The sequence below is a fragment of the Carcharodon carcharias genome, chromosome 3 (assembly GCF_017639515.1).
Source record: "Carcharodon carcharias isolate sCarCar2 chromosome 3, sCarCar2.pri, whole genome shotgun sequence".
Classification (NCBI taxonomy): Eukaryota; Metazoa; Chordata; class Chondrichthyes; order Lamniformes; family Lamnidae; genus Carcharodon; species Carcharodon carcharias.
This window is the reverse complement of record NC_054469.1, coordinates 225,248,038-225,274,645: the sequence shown is the minus strand read 5'-3', so window position 1 is coordinate 225,274,645 and position 26,608 is coordinate 225,248,038. Positions and strand designations below refer to the sequence as shown.

General features: G+C 44.8%; 1 protein-coding gene across 1 annotated transcript in view; it reads left to right on the top strand.

The window, feature by feature from the left end:
* The window catches only part of cpne4b (copine IVb), a 335,964-nt gene that overhangs the window by 299,014 nt on the left and 10,342 nt on the right, over positions 1-26,608 (top strand). Inside the window, exons 11-14 of the mRNA XM_041184286.1 lie at positions 862-916; positions 11,857-11,908; positions 12,748-12,881; positions 18,250-18,486. Of these exons, the coding sequence (XP_041040220.1) occupies positions 862-916; positions 11,857-11,908; positions 12,748-12,881; positions 18,250-18,486 (478 nt within the window). The remainder of the gene's footprint in view (positions 1-861; positions 917-11,856; positions 11,909-12,747; positions 12,882-18,249; positions 18,487-26,608) is intronic.

The window sequence follows — 26,608 nt, the reverse complement described above, 5'->3', positions numbered from 1 at the left end:
GACAGTTTCACACGAGGGAGGGGGGGGGGGGGGGTGGTGGGGGACATGTCCTTAAAATCCCCCCCCCCCCCCCCCCCCCCCCACTTTATTAAATTTTTCAGAACTTAAAACTAATCTAGATTTCTGCGCTCTTTCATGCACAAGCGCGAAAGAACGCAGGCCCCCGGCCTCAGGGAATCCCTCCCCTGCCCGCACAGGGAGCGCCCGGTGCTTCCGGCCGAGCGTCGCGCTGAGCGAGCCTTAACTGGCCCGCCCCGCGTAAAATGGTGGCGCCGATCGGTTTTACCCTCGCTCTCACCTCCCCCCCGCCACCCCCCCCCCCCCCCCCAACCCCTGCACAATCCCCCCTCCACCCCTCCGACCGGGGTGGGGTGGGGGGGGGGGTATAATTCAGCCCCATCAGTTTTCTTGATATGAACGACACACAAGAAACTTGGCTCCCTTCCCCTATTTGACCCTGATGTTGGGATCCTGACCAGAAACGCAAAATCCTGCCCATCATTGTATTAAAAAATGCCAGCCCCAGAAGTATTTTCTGTTGCTATAACGTTTGTTTTTTCGAAGAAGGGAACAAGTTGATTTGGCACATGTTTTGTTGTTTGATGCTGAAGTGTGGAGTCATGCATGTGACTAAACTGCAGTCGCCGCTTTTAAAAACCACTGTATCTTGGGACACTAAAGCTACTTTTAAAAATAAAACTTAGTGACATGAAGCATAAGAGGACGTGTGCCGTTTAAGCTTCCCATTCTTTTCCCTCCCCCCAAATTAAATAATTTCATGTGTACACTTCATTTTTCAAAGACTTGCCAGGAGTCTGTACTTTTATTTCAATGATTAACATTGTTTTTATGTCATTTCAGTGACAAAATGTTCCCGGCCTTTGGATTTGGAGCAAGGATACCACCTGATTCTAAAGTGAGAATCGTCGGGAATCAGTTTTCAGCTTGTTTCAGCTTCCTTACCATTTCATACAGTGAAACATCACGCCATAAAACACCCCACCGTCACTGTCTGTGTTAATCTGTGCAAGTGATGAATGCGACACGGTGATTGGAAAGTGTCTCTCTTAAAATTTTTACACAGGACATCTGCCCTGTTATATGGAAGGAAATCTCTCTGGTTGATAACAAAAAAAAATTCTGTTTGCTTCAATGTTTACAGAATTTACCAGGGACTCCTGCGAAATTGCTTGCTCAATTTCTACATTGGCACCCATTGTTGGCTCAGTGGGCCCAATTTCAGCTCTGTGCATGAGGGTTGGTTTTTAATGAGTTCAAATTGCACCCATTGTTTTCATGACTGCAGAAACAGGGCTCTCTTCTGTGTTTCTTTTCTCAAAGGTATGTTAGAAATTAAAGATGATACTTGCTTGATAATTAGATCCCAAGCCAAATGGTGAAGTATGAAATTGGACGCAAATCCTTTTCATGACAGTTGGTTTACTTACAGAATGCAGCATTGCGTATGTCTGCCTCTTACGTACCAGCCAACCCTTTGATCCAGCAGTCCCTTATCATATCTGCTTCATATCAATTAGTAGCCTCCACCTATTTATCATTAACCTTAACAATACAATTAACATAACATTAATATTTGCTTATCATAAATTCAGAAGAGAATGGAGTGGATTTTCACTCTTACTGTTTTTGGTCAGCCCTGATTCTTGATTTGTTTCCACCAACTCCAATGACAACCTAAATCGGGCAGGGAGCAAAACAATGCTGGCCAATTTGACATTGCTCCTTATTCTCATCTCTCTGTCTGAGTGTCCCTATTGCTTCTGCCTCTGTTGTCCACCCTGTAAATTATTTCAATTATTTCTCACTCTTTGAGCACAGAAGTTCTTCCAGCTATGAGTTTTCTTAACTGATGCCCTGAGTATATCTAAATAATAAATTTACATGTACAATGTCTGACAATTACATAACTAATCTAAATTCTTCTGTAATTTTTGACTGTACTCTCTGGCTCACTGCTTTCACGCTCCCAGATCTCCATCTAGGTAACAGACAGGACCACAAGAAGCACTAACTCCAACCTTTAGACTGTAGCAAAAATAATGATTATTTAACATTTGACTAATTAGAGCATTAAAATAAGATACCGAGAAGAACAAGGCAAGAATCTAAAAGGTACAGAATGAAGAATTTGTTTGGAACTGGTAGATTTCAGAGCTAGGCCAGCATCTATAGAATTAGGGCTAGAACTTTGGTTGCAGTTTTTTGGGTATAGAGCGGTCACGATTCATGATCTGCCCGCACTCGGTTCAGATTGAGGTGGGCAGCATGCAAACTTGGTGCACCCACCTCATCTGCATGATGGTAGCACGTGGCCAAGTGGATGCCTTAAGGCTGCTGCCTTCACCTTAATGCTGTCTTCACCCTACCTCTGCCAGCTGCCTCTGCGTTCAGCAGGAGAGCACAGCAGTGTTGTGCAGAGGCTATGTGGTGCAGCCAGACTGCCTTTGGAAATCCAAATTTGGAACCCCGTCAGCCAGTTGGCAATATGCGACCTCATTCCTAGCCCTGGGTCGTGAATATGCAGCACGTGGAGCTGACGTCTGACTCACCCATTTCATTATCCACTCCACTGCCCAAGCTGCCTATTGCTGTCCATCCGATGAATCTCATTATCTATCATGGCCCAGTTAATCTGTCCATGCTTTGCTGCATCTCGCTTTCCGCTTCACTTCCTACCTCCACACATTTTACCCACTTTTTTTTCTGACAAAGATATTTCTCAGACTATCTATTCAGAAACTTGCAGAAACTATATCGTTAGAATCAATGACTGAGTCAGTTTAACTGTAACAGCATCCTGCTTTTACTTAACACCTTTCACATAGAAACAAAACCTCCCAACAGCAATGTAAACAGAGCAAAATGGCTCCCGAGGCTAGAAGATTCCTAGATTTTAGAAATGGCAGCTAATGCTTGGTCAAACAGTTGGATTTTAAGGAGGGTCTTGGAGGTTTTGCTAGCAGCATCCCTCAGGTTAGGGTTAAAGGACTGGGGAAGGGGGAGCAATTGGGTCAGAAGGGAGGGCAGAGGTTGGGATTGGAGGGGAGCAGTGGTTAGTCTTCAGCAACACTTGTTTTTAATACAGGATTGGGAAGAGCAATCCTCTTCCAGCTCCCGGGTCCACATTCATGTATTTCTTTAAAGACTTACCATTTCAATGACTGCCAGCAATGGGTCCTTTAAGAACCCCTCCCTTGTTACGCTGCAGGCAGGCCTGGTTCCTCTGAGTGCTGCTAATACTGCCACCTTGGACAAGCCAACTTCGTACAGGGGCCTCAAACATGTGCTAGGCTCCTTATTTACATGGGAAAAACATTTAACACCTGCTTTGGGCAGGGTCCTGGGCATCTTTCTTTTGGCTATATCAGTATAACAGGCAATACACTTCTAACTGCTAATGAGTGCACGCTACCCGCCCGGTGTACAGGAGGCTTATGAGGACATTTAGAGTGGGGATTTGGCCCTGAAATTGGTCAGGGAGGCAGTTGGGCAGGCAAAGAATGACTTGAGGCTGGTCACATGCCAGTTTCCCACCACAATCCTGACTCCCCGGCTGTTTTCCTGGAGGCTGAATCAGACAAGGAATGGGCTACCTGCCCACAAGCTGTGGAAAGCTTTCTGACTCAATGAAAAAGCCAATTATAGCCATTGGTCAGAGGCTGACTGGAATTTTCTGTTGGCCCTCCAGCTTCATGAGCCCACCCACTGTCCCTAATTGGACGGCAAGCTTGGCCGATACAGCAACATTCGATGTTGGGTTACCACTCCTGACTTGCATTGGATCCCAAGATCAAGGGTCTTGACCCAAAAGGGAAAATCCTGTCCCCCGTGTCTGAAAATTGGTGGTCAAATATCTAAACCCTTATTTCTGTCGCACTGGTAATGGAGGGCGAATGGGTGGAGGTGCCTGGGGAGCTTGTGGCCTAATGTGGGTGGTGGGTTGGAGGACACTTGGCAGCGGGTATTTAGGTGCACTGATAGCTGATGTGAGCATAAACCTCTGCTGAAAGTTAAAATGCCAACCTCATAAATTTAACCGATACCTCAGATTGATTTTGGCTGCAAGTAATCTCTGGGTTCAGACTGTTGTTGAAACAATTCACTCTGGTCGTCACAGTGTTGGCTGAGTCCTTTCAATTAGGTCAGTGCCTTCTAATCAATTACAGATATCCAGCATTTTCTATATATAATCAACAGGAATGGCGTGCAATTAATTTTTTTTACTCGCATAATTTATTCCTAGAGGGAATGAGTCCTACATCTACCTAGGGTTTAATGCTGTCTACCTTATGGCCAGAATTTTGATGTTGGCGTGTGGGGGTGGGCCTAGCATGCCGAAGCATAAAAATGACGCGCGGTGACATCGGGCGTGCGTCCTGAAGTCGGCACGCGTCATTTGGATATTACGTTCGGCGGGCACATGCCAGAGTCGGCTGCGCGCCCGCCAAACTATCAACAGCCTATTAAAACCAATTAAGGTAGTCATCAATGCCACTGTCCAGCCTTAAGGTCGGCGGGCAGGCAAAGAGCCCGAGTGGCCTTCGCCTTTTTCAGGAAGCCTCATCCATGGGCGGGATGATGTCTCCAGAAGGTTTTATTAAATAAATAAATAATTTGTGCACAATTCACAAACATGTCCCAGCCCATGTGACACTCACGTGAGGGGACAATTCTAAATAATTTTTAACTTTTATTATTCACAAACTTTTATTATGTACTTAATCTCCCTGAGGCAGCTCCGTGCCTCAGGGGGATTCCTGCGCTCTTTTGCGCACAGGCCCCGACTCTCCCTCCTCCGCCCAGCCCCCCCCCCCCCCCCAGGTAGCACTGAGGCTGTGCGTCACACTGGGTGGGCCTTAATTGGCCTGCCCAACTAAAATGGTGGCTCGCAGCCGATCGCGGGCGGCAATCCGCTCCCAACCGGCCTGCCCGACATGCAGAAAATCTTCCCTTATGTCTTTATGGCTCTTTTAAAATTAATGCCATTTAATATTTTTTTGGTCAGGATGAGAAAACTATGGGTTAGTTTAAGTAAACTTTATCAGCGTCTAGCATTCTCATTGATGTGTCTAAGAAAGTCATGTGGCAGCGCAGACCTTGAGTGTTGCTGAAAAAAGAGACATGTCAAAACTTTTCATCCTGCACTCATCAAGACACTTGCAAGAATATCAATATAAGGGGAGAACAACCACTTATACTTCACATCCAGTATAAATGGTTGTTTTCCCCTTATACTGGTATTCTTGTGAATGTCCTGATAAGTGCAAGATGAAAAGTTTTGACATGTCTCTTTTTTCAGCAACACTAAAAAATAAATCAGCCAGGCAGCAGGCAACCAGCAGACGCACATCCTTGTCAGGATGTTTAAGGAAAAAAATCAGAAGCAAGATACAATGCCAGATTGAGAACCAGCTCCTTCTCATCCTCTGAATCTTAGTCCACGGCCAAGACTGTTCTTATACCCAGCCAGAGCTCACTGAGGGAATTTTAACTGCATAGACACAATTTTTAAATCTCCCGTGCGAATTGCGAACACGGAAGCTATTGCCTTAAATCAAGAGGCTCACTGAGGAGGAATGAGCAACAAGGGTTGGCTTTGCCAATGACACTCTCAACTCATGAAGGAATAAGAAAGAAAATCTGTCAAATTTATACCTCCTTATGTGGCTCGGTGTCAAATTTTGTTTTGATAAGGCTCCTGTGGGAACACCTTGAGACGTTTTATGAAAGTCGCTATATAAATACAAGCTGTTGTAACCATTTTACATCCATCTTGCAAGTTGACTATTGGGATGCTTTTAAAAAAATATTTCATTTTGCCATACATATGCAAGAGAAGGCTCACTCGCTTATTAAAATGTGATTGGTCTTCCTGCAACTCTGCAGTGCTGGGAAGTTATTATCTGAAACTAAATTGGATTGAGGTCAGGGAGCTGAGTTTAGGCTGAAGGAACAGAATGTGCAATTACCATAAAGCTCCCGATTCATTTGTGAGCCTCTTGATTTAAGGCAATAGCTTCCGTGTTCGCAATTCACACGGGAGATTTAAAAATTGTGTCTATGCAGTCAAAATTCCCACTGGAATGCAGAACATTATAAACAAACTTCCACAAACCAGGAGGCTCCGGAGCCAATTGCACATGTTCCCAACGCTGCAGAGCACTTAGCAGCAAAGATTCATGCTCCTACCCACCCAGCCACATACCCCCAGGCTATTTTCAGAGCCATCTGTCTGTGTTAAAGTGCCTTCCGAATACCTCCTCATAATGTGGAAATGAACCGCCCTGTCTGCTGACCTTTCCCTTCCCTGCCTGAATGTGCCAACTGTGCAGAATTATAAAGCAGGCGGCTAAGCACAATTCACTGCTCCAAGGCGACAAGGTGCAGGTTCCTGCTGAGGAATCGTGCCATTTCTTTGTGGCTTCTGCCAGCCTCTCCTGCCAAAGATCCAGAAGAATCTCTCCGTGGAATTTCAGGGCTGACAAGCCTTCTTTTCTTTGGATTGAAAGTGAAGAAGGAAAAAAGTTCCCCTTCTTCCTTCACAAAATGGGCGGGATTGTTCATTCAGCGTGATCGGTGGGCCGGGGACCAGCCGGGGAACGGACCCCCACCCAGCCAGGGGTCAATTAACAGCCAGCCAGCGTGAAACGTGTGCTGAAAGGCTCAGCGCTGCCAGGGTTGTGGGGAGTGGGGGGGGAGGCAGGAGGAGGACGAGCGCTGAAGTCAGCGTGGGGGGGTGGTGGGGAGCATTCACAGTAAGCCCCCCGAAGGCAGAGAGCTGCCTCAGGGAGCTGAAGAATTTAAATGCGAGGAAAACAGATCTTAAAATCCGAAAAAAGTGCCCACGCATCAGAATCAGTCACCCGCACACGTACAAGATGAAAATTTCTGTCCATGCATTTGTATTTTTTTATTTCATAACGAAAGGTTTCCTGAAAATTGCAAAGGCCGTCTGGCCAATTCGCCTGCCAGCCAAACTCATTGGATGGGCAACAAAAAAACTCCTTAAATTACAGCTTTAGCGGCCTTGATAGGCCTCTTAATTGTCGGTGGGCGCGCTTCTGATTCTGGTGCGCGCATGCCAGCCAAAATATCGCACGAGTGCGCAATGACGTGGGAACGCTCACCTGATGTCATCACATGTTACTTCACACTCAAGCAAGTTGGGAGTGTGCCCGCACGCCAAGCGTAAAATTCTGCCCAATGTTAATTTAATACACAAAAGAAAAGCACCAGTTAAATTTTGAAGCCAGATAACTACATTTTGTGGGCATTTAGAAAGGGCTTTTCGACGCCCCTTTAGTGTTGCCTGCAACAGTAATTGACAGCCCCTCCACAGGGGGCAGATAGGCCAATTAAAGCCCCAATTGGGTCATTTTGCCCCAGGCGCTGAAACGTTAACTCTGTCCCTCTCTCCACAGTTGCTGCCTGACCTACTAAGTATTTCCTGCATTGTCTGTTTTTATTTCAGATTTCCAACATCCGCTCTGCTTTTCTTCCGTTTCCCCAGCAGCACTCACTGGTGGGGCTGCTATTCGGACATCACTGCGGGCTCTCCTATCAGGCCTCGTGCTTCCCTGACTCACTCATCATCCTTAATTGGATGGTGAATGTAGAGGTGGCCAATTAGGAGGCTGCCTCATGTGAAGTTGCTCACGAGGGTGCGCTGAGGCTACGTGCAGGCTCAGGGCCTGTCTTTGGCCACGGAGTCCCCAGGAAAATTAGCCCAGTGGTTTTAGTTTCTAATGCCTATATAAGAATGAACAAAAATGTAGGCCTCTCTTGTACCGGATTGGCCCCGCTCACACTCTTGCAAGACCCTCCTGAAGCCTCCCCTCATCTCAAAGGTACTTGCATGCCAGGGCAGCCATGAGCCACCTGACCTTCAGCCGTACTCTGTTTCTGGTGGGAAGTGCAATGGGAGCACGTTAACGAGACTTGGAAATTTAAAATTGTCTGCAGCATCTTCCTGGGGTGACGGGTGAAGTCTCTAACTCATTCCATAACCAACCTCACCACAGATGATGAACGTGGTCACCTGCACTTTGCGAAACAAGCAAGAACTGAACCAACCTAGCCAAAACCCACCAAGAGTCAAAGCCCTGGTATGGCCTTCAAAGTTCCCCGAGGTTCTCAGTTTCAGAAGATCTTTCTTATATATCATACCTGCAACTTTTTCCTTCAACTTTAATCCACTTCAATTTTTTATCTGGATGTTTAATCATCATTTGGGTCCTACTCTTCAGATGCCAAAGGCATTGCTATGGGAGATTTACTGGCACATTTTGATGTTACATTTGCTGATGATACTGCAAAGCTACAAAAGAGACCTTGACTGTCCGTGATCTTTCAGTTTCTTCATCATACATTCCAGTCTATTTATACTTTCCTGGCTGCTGTACTTCTCCCTGTTGTTTAATTATCCTATTGGAATGCTGGTCTTTATGCAAGGAGGATGCAGAATAAAAGTAGAAATGTCTTGCTACTTTTTTTAAGGTGAAGGTCAGGAGTGGGATGAAGAGCCATATTAGATTTGAAACGTTAACTCTGTTTCTCTCTCCACAGATACTGCCAGACCTGAGTTTTTCCAGCATTTTCTGTTTTTATGTCTTGCTACAACTGCACAGTGCATTAGTGAGACCCAGAGCACTGTGTACAGTTTTGGTCTCCTTATTTAAGAAGGGATATACTTGCATTGGGGGCAATCCAGAATAGGTTTACCAGGTTGATTTTTGGGGATGAAGGCATTGTCATCTGAGGAGAGTTGAGCAGGTTGGCCCTATACTCATCGGAAGTTAGAAGAATTTCTTATTGAAGCACATAAGATTCCGAGGGGACTTGACAGGGTAGATGCTGAGAGGATGTTTTCCCTCATGGGGGAATCTAGAAGTAGGGGTTACAGCTTCAAAATACCAATAATGAATCTCCCATTTAAGATGGAGATGAGGAGGAATTTTTTCTTTCAGAGAGTCATCAGTCTTTGGAATTCTCTTCCCCAGAGAGCATTGGAGGCTGAATCATTGAATATATTTCAGATTTTTGATCGACAAAGGAGAAAAAGGTTATGGGAGAACGGGAAAGTGGAGTTGAGGCCACAATCAGATCAGCCATGAACTTATTGAATTTTAGAGAAGGCTTGAAGGGCCAAATGGCCTACTCCTGTTCCTATTCCTTATGTTCTGCAAACGTAGCTGTAAACAGCATGGACTAGATTGGCTGAATGGCTTGTCTCTGTGATATCTGTTCTATGTAAAACTATTTTCATTTCCTCTTGCTGCCTCTGCATTTTGGCTCGCTGTCAATCTTTCTCTATTTCTAACATGAGCTTTAACTATATTGAGTTGTCTTTTATACAAATTGGAATCCTCTTTTCATCATTAAACTATTTCTCCTTGTTTTTAGCTTCTTTACAACCTCTATAATCAGATTCTTTATAAGCTGATTAACTGATGTGGTCTGGGTCTAACTACGCCCCTTTCCTTGTTTATAGATAGAAAAAATTCTCTATCCTCACATTAGATAATGATACATTTTTCTACTCAGATCCCACATGAAAGACAATTAATCCTTTCACAGCCACTTTAAATTGTCAATCAAACTGTGAACTCAGAACCTCTGCTGAGATAATTAGCTTTTGAAACTCAGTCAAGCATTCATAATGGCATAATAACAGCCCTTTGGAAATGTCAAAAAAAGAATTGTGTTGAAATTGTGAAACAGGTGGTCATGTTTTTTTTTCTCCAACCTACGCCAGATGACCTGTCAATCAAAGCAGACCACCAGATGGTGTTTTTTTAACCCTCGCTGACAAGCCTGTTTCAGAAACATAGAAAACAGGAATAGGAGTAGGTTATTTGGCCCTTTGGGCCTGCTCTGCCATTCGATATGATCATGGCTGATCCTCTATCTCAACGCTGTACTCCCGTGCTCTCCACAAAGCCCTTGACGCCTTCAGAGTCCAGAAATCTATCTATTTCCTTCTTAAATATATTCAATAGCTTGGCCTCCACAACCTCCTGGTTCACCACCCTGAGTGAAGAAGTTCCTCCTCATCTTAGTCCTGAATGGTCTACCCCATATCCTGAGACTGTGTCCCCTTGTTCTAGACCCCCCAGCCAGAGGAAATAACATCTCTGCATTCAGTCTGTTCATCCCTGTCAGAGTTTTATATGTTTCAATGAGATCTTCTCTCATTCTTCTAACCTCCAGTGAATACAGGCCTAGTCAGCCCAATCTCTCCTAATATGACAATCTTGCCATATCAAGAATCTGTCTGGTGAACCTTTGCTGCACTCCCTCTATGGCAGGGATATCCTTTCTTAGGTAAGGAGACCAAAACTGAACACAATACTCCAGGTATGGTCTCACCAAGGCCCGGTACAACTGCAGTAAGTCACCCTTGCTCCTGCACTCAAGTCCTCTCGCAACAAAGGCAAACATACCATTTGCCCTCTTAACTGCTTGCTTGCACCTACAGGCTGTGACTAGTGGGGTACCACAAAGATCAGTACTTGGGCCCCAGCTGTTCACAATATATATCAATGATTTGGATGTGGGGACCAAATGTAATATCTCCAGGATCGTGGACGATACAAAGCTGGGTGGGAATGTGTGTTGTGAGGAAGATGTAAAGCGACTACAGGAGGATTTGGACAAACATAGTGAGTAGGCAAGAACATGGCAAATGGTTCCCCTGGGTAGAGAATTCCAAAGATTCACAACCCTCTGAGTAAAGAAATTTCTCTGTGGGCGGTGGAAGCTCAATCATTGAGTATGTGTAAGGTAAAGATTGATAGATTTCTGATTAACAAGAATGTAAGTGGTTTTGGGGATAATGTGGGTAAAAGGCATTGAAGTGTTCAGTCAGCCATGATCATATTGAATGGTGAAGCAGAATGGCCTTTCCTGTTCCTATGTTCCTATGCTTGCTTTCAGTGATTGGTGTACAAGGACACCCAGGAGCTTTTGTACATCAACATTTCCCAATCTATCACCGTTTAAATAATACTTTTGTTTTGCAAGCTTAAAAAGTGGAAGATTTAAAAAACTGCATACCATGACCCTTCAAGAGTGCTTACGTCTACTTTATTACTTCATGACTCCCACAGTGTGAGTTAAGGCCCTTGGCACAGTCAAAATGAAGTCTGTTTGAACTCAGCATGAAGTTCAAATGGCCCTGCTGAGTTTGGGTTTCCTACCTGTGTGAATCACACCCCATCCCTTTCCCCCGTAGGCAAAAATTGGATCTGTTGGAAATGGGGAGGGGTGCAAGACTTCCACATCTGGGAGAAGTCCTACTAGTGCAGGTAGAACTCCAAACTGCCTGTTAAAATGGCGTGCGTATCCCAATGATGTCATCCACGCACAAAACTGCTGCTGCAATTAGTCTCCTGTTCCTGTGGGGCAGATGACCTGACCATGCCTAAATCCAGGGAAGTAGAAACATTGGGAGTCAGGAACACTGTGGATGTACCTGCACCACATAGACTGCGGTGATTCATGAAGGCAGCTCACTACTACCTTCTCGAGGGCAACTAGGGATGGGAAATAAATGTTGACCCTAGTCAGTGATGCCCACATCCCATGACAGAATTTTTACCATGACATAAACCCCACCTCCACATCCTCATCCTCCCCAACGCAGCACCATTCCCCCTGGGTGATGGATATTGAAATTGTTCCTCAAAAATTCTAGCACCTCAGCACTATGTGTATCTTTTGCGATGAGAATTGTGTGGCACCTGTGAAATTCCAACATGAAAGATTTTGTAATAACTTACATTTTATCCACCAACTTCTAATACTCCATTTTTTTTTATCCCCCTTGATTTCCAGGTCTCTCATGACTTTGCAATCAACTTTAATGAAGAGAACCCAGAATGTGCAGGTAAAACCCAACACAAGAATCTTCTGACAGACTTATAAATGTCTTTGGTATTTTTCTGAGTTCTGACAGGCCAAATGCAATGTGCTGATGGATGTATTTGTCCACAATGTTTGTACTATTGGATGGGGTTTCCGTCTCCACGTATCCTGATGTTGGACTGTTTTCTGCTCTATTTTCCTTCATTTAAACACAGACATCAGGTTTATGAGATCACAATACACAACCCAACATGAGTACTCAGCCAAATCATGCAGTATGATTCAATTTACATGATTCTTTTTTATTGAGTTCACGATTCACTATCAGAACTCAGGTACCAAGCTTCACATTCCAGCGTTACTACAGCAAACAGTGGTTTGCTCACAATACCGATGCCAATTCCACCTTTGATCTCGACATTTCAATCGTACTAACATGAAATTATAATACATAAAAAGACACAGAATGCAGACTTCATGGAACCAAGAATGGTCATGTTCGTCAACCTCTCCCAATGATTCCTTTACCGTGGTTATATGGTCCACTCAAGCTTTATTACTATAAACAGTGACTAAACCACATGACCCAAACCCTCAAGACATGGATCACTGACTTCCCCATTCCTTCAGCTTCTCGTCCTTTACAAGGCATCCCTGAAGTGAACGCTGTTTTAACACATTAGGTGCTGATTCCATAAACAGCCCGAGACATTGAGATATATGGGTTTTGTGAACCCACCTTCCCACACTCGACACTTAATGAATAAGAGTTCAAACTGATGTGGGTAAGTACTGAAGAATATTGAAGCAACTGCTTTTGCAACATGCTCATTCTCTCTCCTAACTATACTTTTCTGCAAGGTATACAAGGAGTTGTCGAAGCCTATCAGAAGTGCCTTCCAAAAATCCAACTTTATGGACCAACAAACATTGCCCCAATTATCCAGAAGGTGGCCAGTTCAGCCTCAGAGGAAATGCACACCAAGGAGGCGACGGTGAGCGATCATCAAGGACACTACGTGGGGTCGCAAATGACACACAGGAAAAAAGGGCGATCTCTTGTTTCTCCAAAACATAGGGAACTTTCCCCCTATGTCCCACAGACCAAAATTAGCTGGTGGAAATCCAGCCCTGACCCTCTGGGAGCAGATTTATTAAACGTTAAAGATCACAGATTAAGGATCAGAGACTAACACATGGAACCGGCAGGTTGTTTTATGAGGAAAGGTCGGACAGGTTAGGCTTGTATCCACTGGACTTCAGAAGAGAAAGAGGCAACTTGATTGAAGCCTTTAAGATCCTGAGGGGTTTTGGCAGGCTGGATGTGGAGATGGATGTTTCCTCTTGTGGGAGAGTCTAGAACTAAGGGTCACTGTTTAAAAATAATGGATCGCTCATTTAAGGCAGATGAGGAGAAGTTTTTTTCTCTCCAAGGGTCATGAGTCTTTGGAGCTTTTTTCCTCAAAAGGCGGTGGAAGTAGAGTCTTTGAATATTTTTAAGGCAGACCTAGATAGATTCTTTATGAACAAGGGGGTGAAAGGTTATCAGGGGTAGGCAGGAATGCGGGGTTGAGGTTACAATCAGATCAGCCACGATCTTATTGAATAGTGGAGCAGGCTCAAGGGGCCGAGTGGCCTCACTCCTGCTCCTAATTCATTTGTTCGCATGTACATTTTTAAAAAAATAACTACTGTCTATTAGGTTAAAGATACTGCAGCTCCATTTATAGGGGGTAAATATTCTCTGTGAGCTACTTTAATGATTTTGTTTATTTTGAACAAGTTAATGGCTTTATTAAATGAAAGCACTGAGGAGTACCCGCCCATTGAGAGAAGGACGCAGATTTATTGTCCTCGGTTGGGCAAATGGTTGACAACATTCTTCAGAGAACAGATTGTATCTCATTTAGTTTCTCATTCTCAATAATCCCTCCCTGGCTCCACTCAATTTCATTCCATTTGACCTGTTAATTATTTTTCTGAAATATCTGTCTGCTAAATGACATGTCTCTGAGAAGCGTTTATCTCACTCCCGATGCACAGCACGTCCATTCAACATGCGACCCCCAGCTTCCATTATTATATCAACCTCAGTGAACCAAGTCTAATGTGTTCAGTGAGCTCTTTCTGTAAACTGCACGTTCCAACACTCGTGTCAATCGGGTAAAGTCGAGGCTAAATGGATAAGTAGGGAGATCCGTAGAAAAATGAAGCTAAGAAAAGATTTTATGATATATAAAAAAGGCCCAGCTGTCAGGAACATAGGAATGGGAGGAGACCAACTACCACTTTGTATCAGTTCCACCATTCATTGAGCTCATGGCTGGTCTGTGACCTAACTCCATATCCCGTACTACCTTTGGTTAACATAAATCTGTCAACTCAGATTTAAAAGTAACAATTGATCAAGCATCAATAGAAGAGAGTTCTGAACTTATGCCACGTTTTGTGTGAAGAAACGTTTCCTAATTCCACTCCTGAAAGGTCTGGCTCTAACTTTTTGGGTAAATGCCCTCTTCATCCTAGACTCCCCAAACAGCAGAAATAGTTACTTTCCATCAACCCTATCAGTTCCCTTTAATATCTCCAAAACTTTGATCAAGTCGCCCTCAGCCTTCTAAATTCCAGGGATTATAACCGTGGTTTGTGTAACCATGCAGGCAGCTATAAACAAATAACTGGGCCTAACTGAAGGAAGTAGGAGCAATGCTGGATGACAGTGGGGAAATTGGTAGCAGACAGGTAGCAGTGATGATGGCAAGACTTCATTCCGTTACATAATAAGAGTAAAGTAAAATCAATTAAAAAGCAACATTGGTCCTTTGGGAGATTTATCAGGATAGTTTAGCTGTGAAGATAACAAAAAAGGCAAATTTGCAAGACTCTCAAAGACAGCTCTATGATCATGCTGCATGTATCAAGCGTTGCTTCATCGGAAGTAATTGTAGAAATGCTGATGGAAATGGAGAGAGCCACTGGCTAGTACATTTAATAGCTCATTGAGGTCTGAGTTGGTCCCTGCGGCTTGGTGGAAAGCCATTATTTAAGAGGAAGTAATTATGAATTTTATGTGCACGAGCTCCAGCTGTAACATTCCGAATCATCTGAAACAACAGCCCCACAACTCTCCGAGATATCTGTGCTCCTCTGATTCAGGCCTCTTGAGCATCCCCAATTTTAATCGATCCAGCCTTCAGTTGCCTGGGCCTTAACGTCTTGAATTCCCTCCCTAAATCTCTCCCTTTTCTGACTCACTTTCCACTTTTAATACAGTCCTTAAAACCTACCTCTTTGACCGAAATTTCAATTATCACCCTAATATCTCCATGCACGGGTGTCATATTTTGCTTTGTCGTACTGCTGCAAAGAACCTTGGGATATTTTGTTACATTAAAGGTGCTTTATAAATATGAGTTGTTGTTATTGTCCAAGTAACTCATCCAATTACATTGAGGCCAATGCCTACATTATTTTAAAAGCCTCAATCATGTATCCTTTTAAGACTGTAGAGTGGAGATGTGTATGGGTTGTGTGCGTCTCTTGGCGATAAAACAGATGCATTGCTGACAAATTTAATAGAATGACAGCCTACCATTGGGCCCATAGTAAATTAATCATTCCTATTTTATAAGCATCCAGGATAGCTGCCTAAAATAGGGATTAGGCCCCTTTTGTATGTTCATTGAGGGCCTAATGCCACTTGAAGGACCCCACTGAAACATTTTTACAATGGGGGAGGGGGGGGAGCAGGTGTGGGCTTGTCCATCTCAGAATTCCTCAATTTTAATTAAATATTCCATCAGGCACCTTACCATCCGACATCCCCACTCGCCTGCCAGCCAGAATTCTCTCCAGCTACCCTATCAGTTTCCCTTAATTTCTTGAAAACTTTGATTGGATCATCTCTTAGCCTCCTAAATTCCAGGGAATACAACCCGAGCTTGTGTAGCCACATACAGATGGCTATAAACAATTAACTGGGCATAACTGCAGAATTCGAGATGACAGTGGAAAAATTGGTAACAGACAATTGCAGTGATGGCAAGGCTTTGCCCGTTGTATAAGAGGAGACTCGATTCTACAATCCAGCTGAGGCCCGAGAGTTACAATCTGTGCCAAACGAGATGAGTTTCATGTTCACACCAATGTCCAGATGCAATCAGAGCTACAGAAATGGAGAGCATTAAAAAAATCACACTAGATAAAGGGTATTTCCTGCTTTTGGAGTGAAAGAAAGTTAACATGCAGGTACAGCAAGTAACAAGGTAGGCAAATGGCATGTGTTAGCCTTTATTGTAATGAGTATAGGAAGTCTTGCTACAATGATGCAGGTTTTTGATGAGACCACACCTGGAGTGCTGTGTACAATTTTGGTCTCCGTGCCTGAAGAAGGTTGAACGTGGCCCAGTGTTAGTGCAACAAATGTACATCAGACTGATTGTGGTAATGTGAGGGCAATCCCCATGAGGAGGAATTGAGTAGAATGGGCCTCTGCTCTCTGGAATTCAGACAAATGAGAGGCGATCTTATTTCAAAATATAATCTGCATTTAATCATAAATAGTAATAATACTCACCTCGCAATTTTATCTTTAATTCAGAAGCTGCGATAATCTGTGTATGTTATCCATGACTATGTAAGATGAGTGAAATAAGTGTGCAATGGTGCATCAACTATTTGGGGTGAGCTGGGTATTTAGTGGTGCTTGATGAGTGTTGCACTTGCATGCAGCAGGTAGCTGCGTTATTGCTATTACTTCTGTATGATGGGAAATGCTTATAATGGGATCTCTAGTTTGTCCATTCAAAGACCTCCTGAGATGCCGAGTGGAAAAATGAGGTGCCTCCTTATTGGGCAGGTTGATGTGATGTGTTCCATGGTCTGGGGCTCATGGCCACAATCACACTTCAGGTTGTCCCTTATCTTCCTCTTATGGAGCAGGGACCATATCATCCATTCCCTGTGCGGATTCGGTTGAGTGATACCCATTGACTTTGAGAGAGACCAAAGCCCGGGACCTCTGCTGTTGGGTCAGCGATGATGTGTTTGTTATTTATGCTGCATGCATCCCATGATTCTGTCTATCTAGATTGTGAATTGATAGCAGCTGCAGTGGAACTAACTGCGCCTTTGTCCTTATCTCTGATCTGATTTACGGCCAACATTCCAATCACCAATCCGGGAATTGGAAATTTTTAAAAAAACGAAGTGTGATGGAAGGAGTTAAGTAAATCTCGTCATCTTAACTGCCCTGCCCCCAGCTCCTCCCGGTATCCATCAGGCTGTGGCAGGGGATGAATGGGGAGTTAAAATGGGGGCCGTTATTGCTGCAGTGTGTGTTGTTAAGAGGATCCAAGCTGGTTGGTGAAGTAGAAACCAAGTCACAGAGCTTTTCTTTGGTGAGAGAGTTTATTGGCTTGCTCAGGCTCACAGCTCTCCTCCCACACAACCCAACATCCTAGCTGCCCCCTCTTTATAGTCCCTTTTAAATAAAAAAATGATCAATAAATCAAACTAACAAAAAGCAGGGTAAACAGCTCCTGATGGGGCATTGTAATTAAAACAAAACGTCAAAGGAAACCTAACTAAATCAAAATATTATTCCCAGGGGTGGTGACAGACCCCAGGCCCCGCGGAACCCACCGATTGCAGAAGACATCTAGCGTACCAGTGGACACCATGTGCTCCCTCTCCAGGGACACCTGGCCGTGAATATAGTCACGGAACAGGAGCAGACAGTCTGTCCCCTATCTATATGTGCTGAAAGACAATGAATACCGTCACCTGTTTCTCTTAACCATAACCATGTAATTGACGTTAAGAAACCTTAATAATGTAATTGACAAGACATTGACATGTGTGACCTTCATACAATTACATACAATTCAGAAAGTGGCAATGGGTTAAACAGGAGCATTCTGAACCTGGATTAGAATACAATGGGGGTATAAGAAGTGGAACTGAGAACATTGTGTTGGGATTATTTCTAGATTGAAAGGAAGTGTTTCCTCTGGGCACCAAATGTGGAAGAACAATCTTCACATTCTTTACAAGCAATTTGATGTTTTTGGTGTATATAAAACACAAAAGGAATGTTCCTCATTAGTATACATAGTGAACAGAATCTCAATTTTCTTCATGCAGTGAATCCTTATGATCTGGAATACACCAACTGAAGGAGTGGTGGAAGCAGATTCCACAGCTTAAAACAGAGAATTGGATAGATACGTGAAGGGGATTTTTTTTTTAAATGAGGCACTGGGGAAAGTGTAGGGGGAGTAGGATATAGGCACCATGGGCTGAATGGACTCCTTCTGTGCTGTATCATTCTATGATTCTAACTGTGTCTCTTTCCTTTGACAGCAATACTTCATCCTTCTGATTCTGACGGACGGAGTGATCACCGATATGGCTGACACCAGGGATGCCATTGTCCATGCCTCTCACCTTCCCATGTCAGTGATCATCGTGGGGGTTGGAAACGCTGACTTCAGCGACATGCAGATGCTAGATGGAGACGACGGGATTCTCCGCTCCCCAAAGGGTGAACCCGTTTTGCGAGACATCGTTCAGTTTGTGCCATTCAGGAACTTCAAGCATGTAAGTGGGGAAGCGGAGCTTCAGGTTTGTTCCCGGGCCTGGCATCCTTGTGTTGTTGAAGTTTGTTGGGCTCACTTTTCACACCTCTGACAATATAACCTGGGGCAGTTTGTGCTTGTTCCTGTTCACTTAACTTATTAGCAATTTAGGGAGAGCTGGCAATAAGTAATAAGGATGAAAATAAATCGAGACAGTCGGATACGCAGGGCAGGATTTTGCATTTTGGGTTGGGACCTCAGCATTGGGTCAAATGGGGGTCCTGACCCCCACACTACGTCGGAGGAATCATCTGGCAGTGATTTTCCCCGAATTGGCCAATCGGTGGCCAGAGGGTCGCACTGAAGCTTGTAAAAAGTTTTTAAGGTGTCCTCGGGAAACTACAGTAACAGTAGCTTGGTAGTGCAGAACTTTAATATAGCTGCAAAGAGAGAGATGATGCTGAAGCTTTTCATTTTGCACTCATCAGGACAAACACAAGAATGCCAAATTTCAAATAGTTGAAAAGGGTGCTGATTGGGTGACAGATTGACTGTGATTGGCAGAGGCGTTGCCATGGAACATGCAACAAGGAAGCATAGGCTCCTCAAGCTCCCAGGTAATTCAAAAAAGGTGCAAGGCTTAAACGTGTCCTTTTGTTTGCAAAGAACGGGTTCCTGCATTTGAATGCATGTCGCTTCTTCCAAGCGTAAATGAGCCACAATTTGAGCTTGACTGATTATTTTAAACTAGTGTAGTTACTAGCGCACTCAGGATTGTTCAGCAACCGCTGTCCAAGCGCTGATCATTTGAAATTTGACATTCTTACACTTGTCCTGATGAATTCAAGAGGAAAACATGTCTCTCTAATGAGCAAGTCTGTGGGCCTATGGAATGAATACCCTGTAATTTCTCCAGTCCAGAATGTTTGGGACCAGGGGCTGAATTCTCCGGTCGGCGCACAGAGGTGGGGCCCGCTTGCCGATGCGTAAAACGATGCACGGTGACATCAGGCGGGCGTCCCGACATCACCGCGCGTCGTTTAGGTTTCCAGCTCGCCGGGCGCGCAGCCAAAGGCCTGTTAAGGCCTGTTAAAAACTAATTTAAGCAATTAAATGAGCTGCCTGTCCAGCCTTAAGGTCGGCGGGGGGCCTGGCGAAGAGCCCAGGCGGCCTTCGCATTTTTCATGAAACCTCATCCACGGGCGGGAGGAGGTTTCATGACATGTTTTAAAATTCAATAACTTTTAAAATAATTCTTTGACATGTCCCAGCTCATGTGTCAGTGTCACATGAGGGGGCATGTTTTAAAAGTTTTAAATTACTTTATTTGCATTTTAAAACCTTAAACGGATCTGAGGTGACTCAGGGAGATTTCTGCGCTCTTTTGCACCCCCGATTCAGGGAATTCCACCCCTCTCCCCCCCCTGCCCCGCACAAAGTGCTTCCAGGTGAGCACGTAAAATGGCACCGATTGGGTTTGCACCCCCCCCCCCCCCCCCACCCAATGGGGGCAAAAATTTTACCCCAGGTCATTTCTGGATTTCAAAATTTTTTGGATTATAGAAAGATATTAGAATGCGGAACCTGGTGCGTGAACCAGAAATCACTACAGTTATAAATATTTACCTGAAATGTAACGCAGTGATAAAACATTATAAAGCAGCAGTAAAAATTGTTTTACCAAGGTAAGTGCCGTATCTTCCATGTTTTCCACTCCCTAAGTACTGGTACAAACATGATGCCAAAGTCTGCTCAAAATATTTTTGGAAAACTGGGCCAGAATTTTTACCTTGATGGGTGGGCGGCTCAGGGAGTTTCCTGACAGTATAAAAATCTTTAAAAATAGAAAAATATTAAAATTATTAACATGTCTCCCCCCTCCCTCCGTGTGACAATGTCACGCGAGATGGGACGTGTTAATAAGAACGACACAAACTTTATTACACTTTTTAAAAACGGACATGAAACCTCATCCCGCTGGTGGATGAGGCTTCGTGTGTTATCAGAAGCCTGCCGGAGGCTCCTGGCCTGCCCGCCAGCCTTAAGGTTGGACGGGCAGGGCCTTTAACAAGCTTAATTATCCTGTCAATGGCTCAATTGGCCATTGACAGATAGGCAGGCAGACAGCAGATTTCGCTGTCCGCCCGCCTTCCTCAATATTTAAAGGGACCGGGATGACATCGGGGATTCCTCCTGACCTCATTCCCCCGTCATTTTCCTGTCGGCGAGCGGGCCCCGCCCCCAAATCGCCAAGGGGAAAATTCTGCCCCTGGTGTTTCTGAACAATAGACTTCCGGACTGGAGAGGTTACCGTGCACTATACTAAGGAGAGGTAATCAATCGCAAAGGGATTGATCACTGTCCTAAAGAGGCCCGTTTGCTTCATTGGGAGGAGAAGCTGTAAAGGAGATGGGCGAATGTGTTTTTTTTCTTTAAATATTAAGTGCGTGTTTCAGGATAAGGGGCTGATCATTTCGGACTGAGATGAGGAGAAATTACTTCACTCAAAGGGTTGTGAATCTTTGGAATTCTCTATCCCTGATGGTTGTGGATGCTCCATCATTCCAGTTGGGATAGACAGATTTTTGGTCTCTCGGGGAATCAAGGGGTTTGGTTTTCCCAGTTCTTTTTTCTCCCATTCAGTGCTGTTTGGCACAACCCTGACATTCTGAGGGGATTTCCCTTAATGGGAGGAGGTGGAGCAACAAGCCAATGTTGGGAGAGAACAGGAGCTGATAGCCCACATCAGGAGTAAACTGGGAGTGACAAACCTGTAACCGGGCAGATCAGGAGCAGGCAACTAACATTGGACAAATAGCAAGAGCAGCAGTCTGGCCAACCATCTATGGGGGAAGAGCAGGAGTAAGCAACACGAATCAGTTGGAGCCATCACTGAGCCACGAGGTATTGCCACTAAAGTCTGGAAATAGCTTTGCTTTCCCACCAGATATATATTAAGGTGTAGTGTTTTTTTATTCATTCATGACATGTGGGCATTGCTGGCAAGGCCAGCATTTATTGCCCATTCCTAATTGCCCTTGAGAAGGTGCTGGTGAGCTGCCATCTTGAACTGCTGCAGTCCATGTGGTGTAGCTACACCCACAGTGCTGTTAGGGACGAAGTTCCAGGATTTTGAACCAGTGACAGTGAAGGAACGGCGATATTGTTTCAAGTCAGGATGGTGAGTGGCTTTGAGGGGAACTTACAGATGGTGGTAATCCCATGCCTCTGCTGCTCTTGTTCTTCTAGATGATAGAGGTCACGTGTTGTCGAAGGAACCTTTGCAGATATGTTTTCAACTACATTATTTTGGCCTGTAATTGAAATGGAGTATTTTTAACGTGAATTTAATGCTTTAAAAAATTAGTTTCTAATTTTGCAGTGTTGTTCAGTGTTATGTATTGTAATTGTCCTCAAGAGAAGCTCAAAGAGACATGCTGGTTAGATAAGCGACTAAGTCTTCCCTTTCGGTGATTTGACTGGTTGAAAGATCAGCGGCCTGTTGTCTAATGGTCAATGATCTGCGATTCGATGTTCAGTTAGTCAAACTTATTGGTTGAAACACCTCTACAAGACCCCAGTACTAACCCACACTAAGGCAAGTTGACATATTCCCACAGGCGCAAGATTTTAATGAGCGTAGGAGCTATAGTGTCAGCAAAATGAAATATTGCAGATGGCAATTAAATGTAGAGCTGTAATGACATTGATTAACATCTGCCTCATTGATTAACAGAAGATTATAAGGAGAGAATTGCTTTACAGTCAGAATTACAAGGGAGTTAAGAGCCCAGTGCAGACACTATTCTCTGTCTTTCACATAAAATGTTAAATTAAGACGCTATTATAAATCCCATAATGCTGAACAGATAAAAACAGGATATCCGGTCATATATCTCTTTGCTGTTTGAGAATCCTTGCTGTGTGCAGATTGTTGGCTGCTTTACCCCACATGGATAAACAAGCACATGTTCACACTTTCTCTCCTTCCCATTTTATTCTCTTTCTCACACTTATTACAGTTCCACATGTAGCTGTTTATTTTCCAAAGGTGGTCTGTATTTATCTGCTGTCCGTGATGGGTGTGACCTTGGCAGAAACACACCTGGAGCCAGATTTCAAAGGCTGAATTCACTATCATGGTCGACCCTCACCAACAGGACTCAGGCAGGTTGCCAAGTGCTCGGCAGGTGCTGTCGGGCAGCTGGCTTCACCGGAGGGCAAGGATTGTAGTGGCTCCGAGCAGAACGTTGGAGCAGGTGTTGTGGGAGTACCCTAGGGCAGATGGTGATGGGCAGGAGGTTGACCCATTGGCAAAGAGAACTGTTCAAAGCTGGTGAGGCGTGTAACACATCACCTTTCCTGCATGATTTATCATTGCCGTCCGCACGTTTTTCAGATGAAAAACAGGCAGCTGTGGGTCGAGAATCATAAGCCAACTCTCTCTCTCTCTCTTTCTCGCTCTCCCCGCTGGATTTTCCAATGGGTGCCAGAACTCCATGTCAGGCCCATCTGGAGGTCCTGAGACCATCCAAGTCGCCAGTGAGCCCTCCGGCACAGCCTTCCTAGAGACAGCTTCCTAACTGGCCACCTCCATGCTCGGCATCCCATTGGGGATGGCGGACTGGGCTCCTGCTGCTGCTGGCTCAACCAGAGGGACCGCAGCGAAGGCAGACCATCAGCTCCACCGGGGAAAGGTGGCTGCTGCCATGACGGGCAGGCGGGCGAGACAAGGGCACTCTCACTGCCTGTGTAGGAGTTAGAAATGAAGGAGGCCTCGGGCAGTCAGGCCATTGAGATGGAGGGGAAACAGCTCTGCAGGCACATTCGCAGACAAGGCTGTGGTCTGTCATCTCCGGGGACCCTGTCGATGGAGCACGGAGCCTCTCTGCACACAGCGGCGAGCCACCGTGGCTGCAGCAGTTCAAGGCGACAGCTCACCACCACCACCTTCTCAAGGGCAACTAGGGATGGGCAATAAATGCTGGCCCAGCCAGCGAAGCCCACATCTCGTGAATGAATGAATAAAATAAATGAATAATACCGGTGCTGATGCAAAATAGCCCCTAAAGGAGGGTTCACCTCAGTGGAGCGCGTGGCCGTCCCAGTGAAGCTCCCCCCCGCCCCCCCCTGCTATTTTCCATGACCCCTCCCGCTGCCAAGGCCCTCTCCATGAGGCCAGGAAAATCCAGCTCTCTGTGTGTGTCTGTTTGTCAGGCGGGTGGAACGTGACCTGCCTGTGTCCAATTCAGCAATTAAGAGCTGAAAAAAGTGTCCATTGCATCATAATCAACCAGCTGAAAATGCGGCTGATAAAATTGCTGTCCGCAGATATTTACATTTATTTTATTTCACCAAATTTCATCCCGGCCCTTGGATGAGGTTTGATGAAAAATGCAAAGGCCGCCTGGCCGATTCACCCGTCCGCCAACCGTAAGATTGGACGGGCAACGGCAAAATCGGAGTCAATTGCGTCGTTAATAGGTTCAATTGCCCTCTTAATTGTCGCTTCCGACTTTTGCGCGCGCCCGCCGAGTGAAATATCGCGTGAGCGCGTGATGACATGGGGACGTTCACCCCGATGTCTTCTCCCGCGGTTTAACGCCTGATCGGGTCTGGCATGCACCTGCCCAAGGGACGTAAAATTCTGCCCATGGCGTTCAAATCCCACCATGGAAGCTGGTGGAATTTAAATTCAACCAATAAACATGGAACGTAAAGCTAGTCTCAGTAATGGTGACCATGAAACTATCATTGATTGTTATTAAAAAAAAAATACCATTTGGTTTCCTAATGTCCTTTAGGGAAGGAAATCTGCCATCCTTACCTGGTCTGACCAATGTTTTCCCCTGATTCTCCCTGCAGTGAGCACTCAGTCTTTGTCCCCAAAGCACCTGCCTTCAAAACAGGAGAGTATATTTGGAGGATGAGTCATTTTGCTCATTTCTTAAGAAGCCACATTTTTTTCCAAGTCAAACAGAAGTGCAGACTGGATGAAGCTCCGCAAATCAATCGCAAATGGATTGATCACTGTCCTAAAGAGGCCTGTTTGCTTCATTGGGATTACTGCCCTAATCACTTCCATATTTGCTTTCTCCAAAGATTAAACATCAAAGTATTAAAGCACCAAAGCACAAATGCAAGAAAGTAAATATTTAATGATTTGTACATCACTGCCTTGAGTATCCATGACTAATAAACGCAAGATTCCCAATCTGATTAATAAAAATTGTAATAAATTTCATACCGGCAGAATATTCAAAGAAACTTTGCAGGCTATCAGGATCAATAAGTGACTGCTTATGTCAAAAGAATGTGTCTGATATGAGACAAACTTCCATTTGTGTCTCCTTTATAAATCAAATGCTGTGCCTCTTCTGCACTGTGTGATTCTGTGTAAAATGGCAGCACGTTTGGTGTAGGGGGTAACCAGGGAGTTGATTTGTTTTTCATTCGTCCGTGGGACATGGGCATCACTGGCTGGGCCAGCATTTATTGCCCATCCCTAATTGACCCCAGGCATTTAAGAGTCAACCACATTGCTGTGGATCTGAAGCCACACATAGCCCAGACCAGGCTGGGACGGCAGATGGGTTTTTACAACAATCGGCAATGGTTTCACGGTCATCATTAGACTTGTAATTCCAGATATTTTTATTGGATTCAAATTCCACCATCTGCTGTGGTCCCCTGAGCACTACCCCTGGGTTTACAGACTACCTGGTCTGGTGACAATACCACGGTGCCACCCCCCTCCCCTGATTCGAATGGGTCTATTCAGGACAAAGCAAAGCCAAGCTTTCTGAGCTGAAGCAGACCCAGCGACTGTGTAAATATTTTAAAAGGTTGTCCAGCTCCGAACTCCTGACACTTTATTTGCCAGTTGCTGTTATTCCAGTGCAGTTTTCAAGGGGTGTGTTCTCTGACAGTTTGGAATTAAGGGTATGACTCATTTTCGTAGTCAATTGGGCCTAAACTCTCAGGGGTTTAGAAGAATGAGAGGTGATCTCATTGAAACATCCAACATCCTGAAGGCGCTTGACATTGAGAACGGGATTTTCCAGCTCCGACAACGGCGGGCGTTGTCCCAGGCAGGAAGGGAAAGATTTGGAGAGCCGTTGACTTTTAACAGCCTGCCGGTGTTGGGGCCGGAAAATCCCAAGCCCTGGGAGCTTGTTTCCCTGGTCGGATATATAGAACACGGGGGCACGGTCACAGGAAAAGGAGCCGATCCTTTGGGGACTCAGATGAGGAGAAATCTCTTCATTCAGAGAGTGGTGAATCTTTGGAATTCTCCACTGCAGAGGGGAGTGGAGGCTCCATCATTGAACAAATTTAAGGCTGAGATAGACAGATTTTTGGTCTCTCACAGGGAATTAGGGGATATGGAGAGCAGGCCGGTAAATGGATTTGAAGCTCAAGATCAGCCACGATGTATTGAATGGTGGAGCAGCCTCACCAGGCTGAACGGCCTACTCCTATTCCTAGCTCTTAATTCTCATTTCTTATGTTTCTAAATCCTATTTTTTGTGCTAATTAAGGTGAGGCCCACATTTGCAACCAGTGTCTGCACTGTTCTCCCTCTATACTCTCCTGACAAACATACCTTATTTCCAATATGTGAAGAGAAACCCCTAAGTTCCTGCAGTCATTACCTCCATAGATTCATTCATTGACAGGAATAATTTAGTGTGAGTTCATATTGAACTGCAGAGTTAGTGATTGCCAAATCTGCTTTATTTCACTTTGTTTTGTTATCGAGTTGTGCAAGTAGGGACTCAGTTGCTTGGGCCGTGGTAGAACGGAGAGAAAGTGAGGCACACGGCTTTGTAGGTTACATGGTACTTTCAAGCTTTTGCATTGAGAGCCTTGCACGAATCTGACACATGTGCAGGCTTTACACGTGGACACATTCGCTGTTATCAGAGCAAGGGTCATTCCTCATCACGAGGAAATTATTGACAATATAAGTGCATTGCATTGGTCTTGATCCAGTGGTTGGAAGGGGCAGTTGTTAATACATGTCACCATTCAATCCCTTCCTTTGCTTTGAGGATAACAGTAGAACATTGCATTACCCATTTTAGGAGATTAGCATGTGTTAAATAACATAGTGGGGCTGGACGTATCAGGTTTTTTTGGGG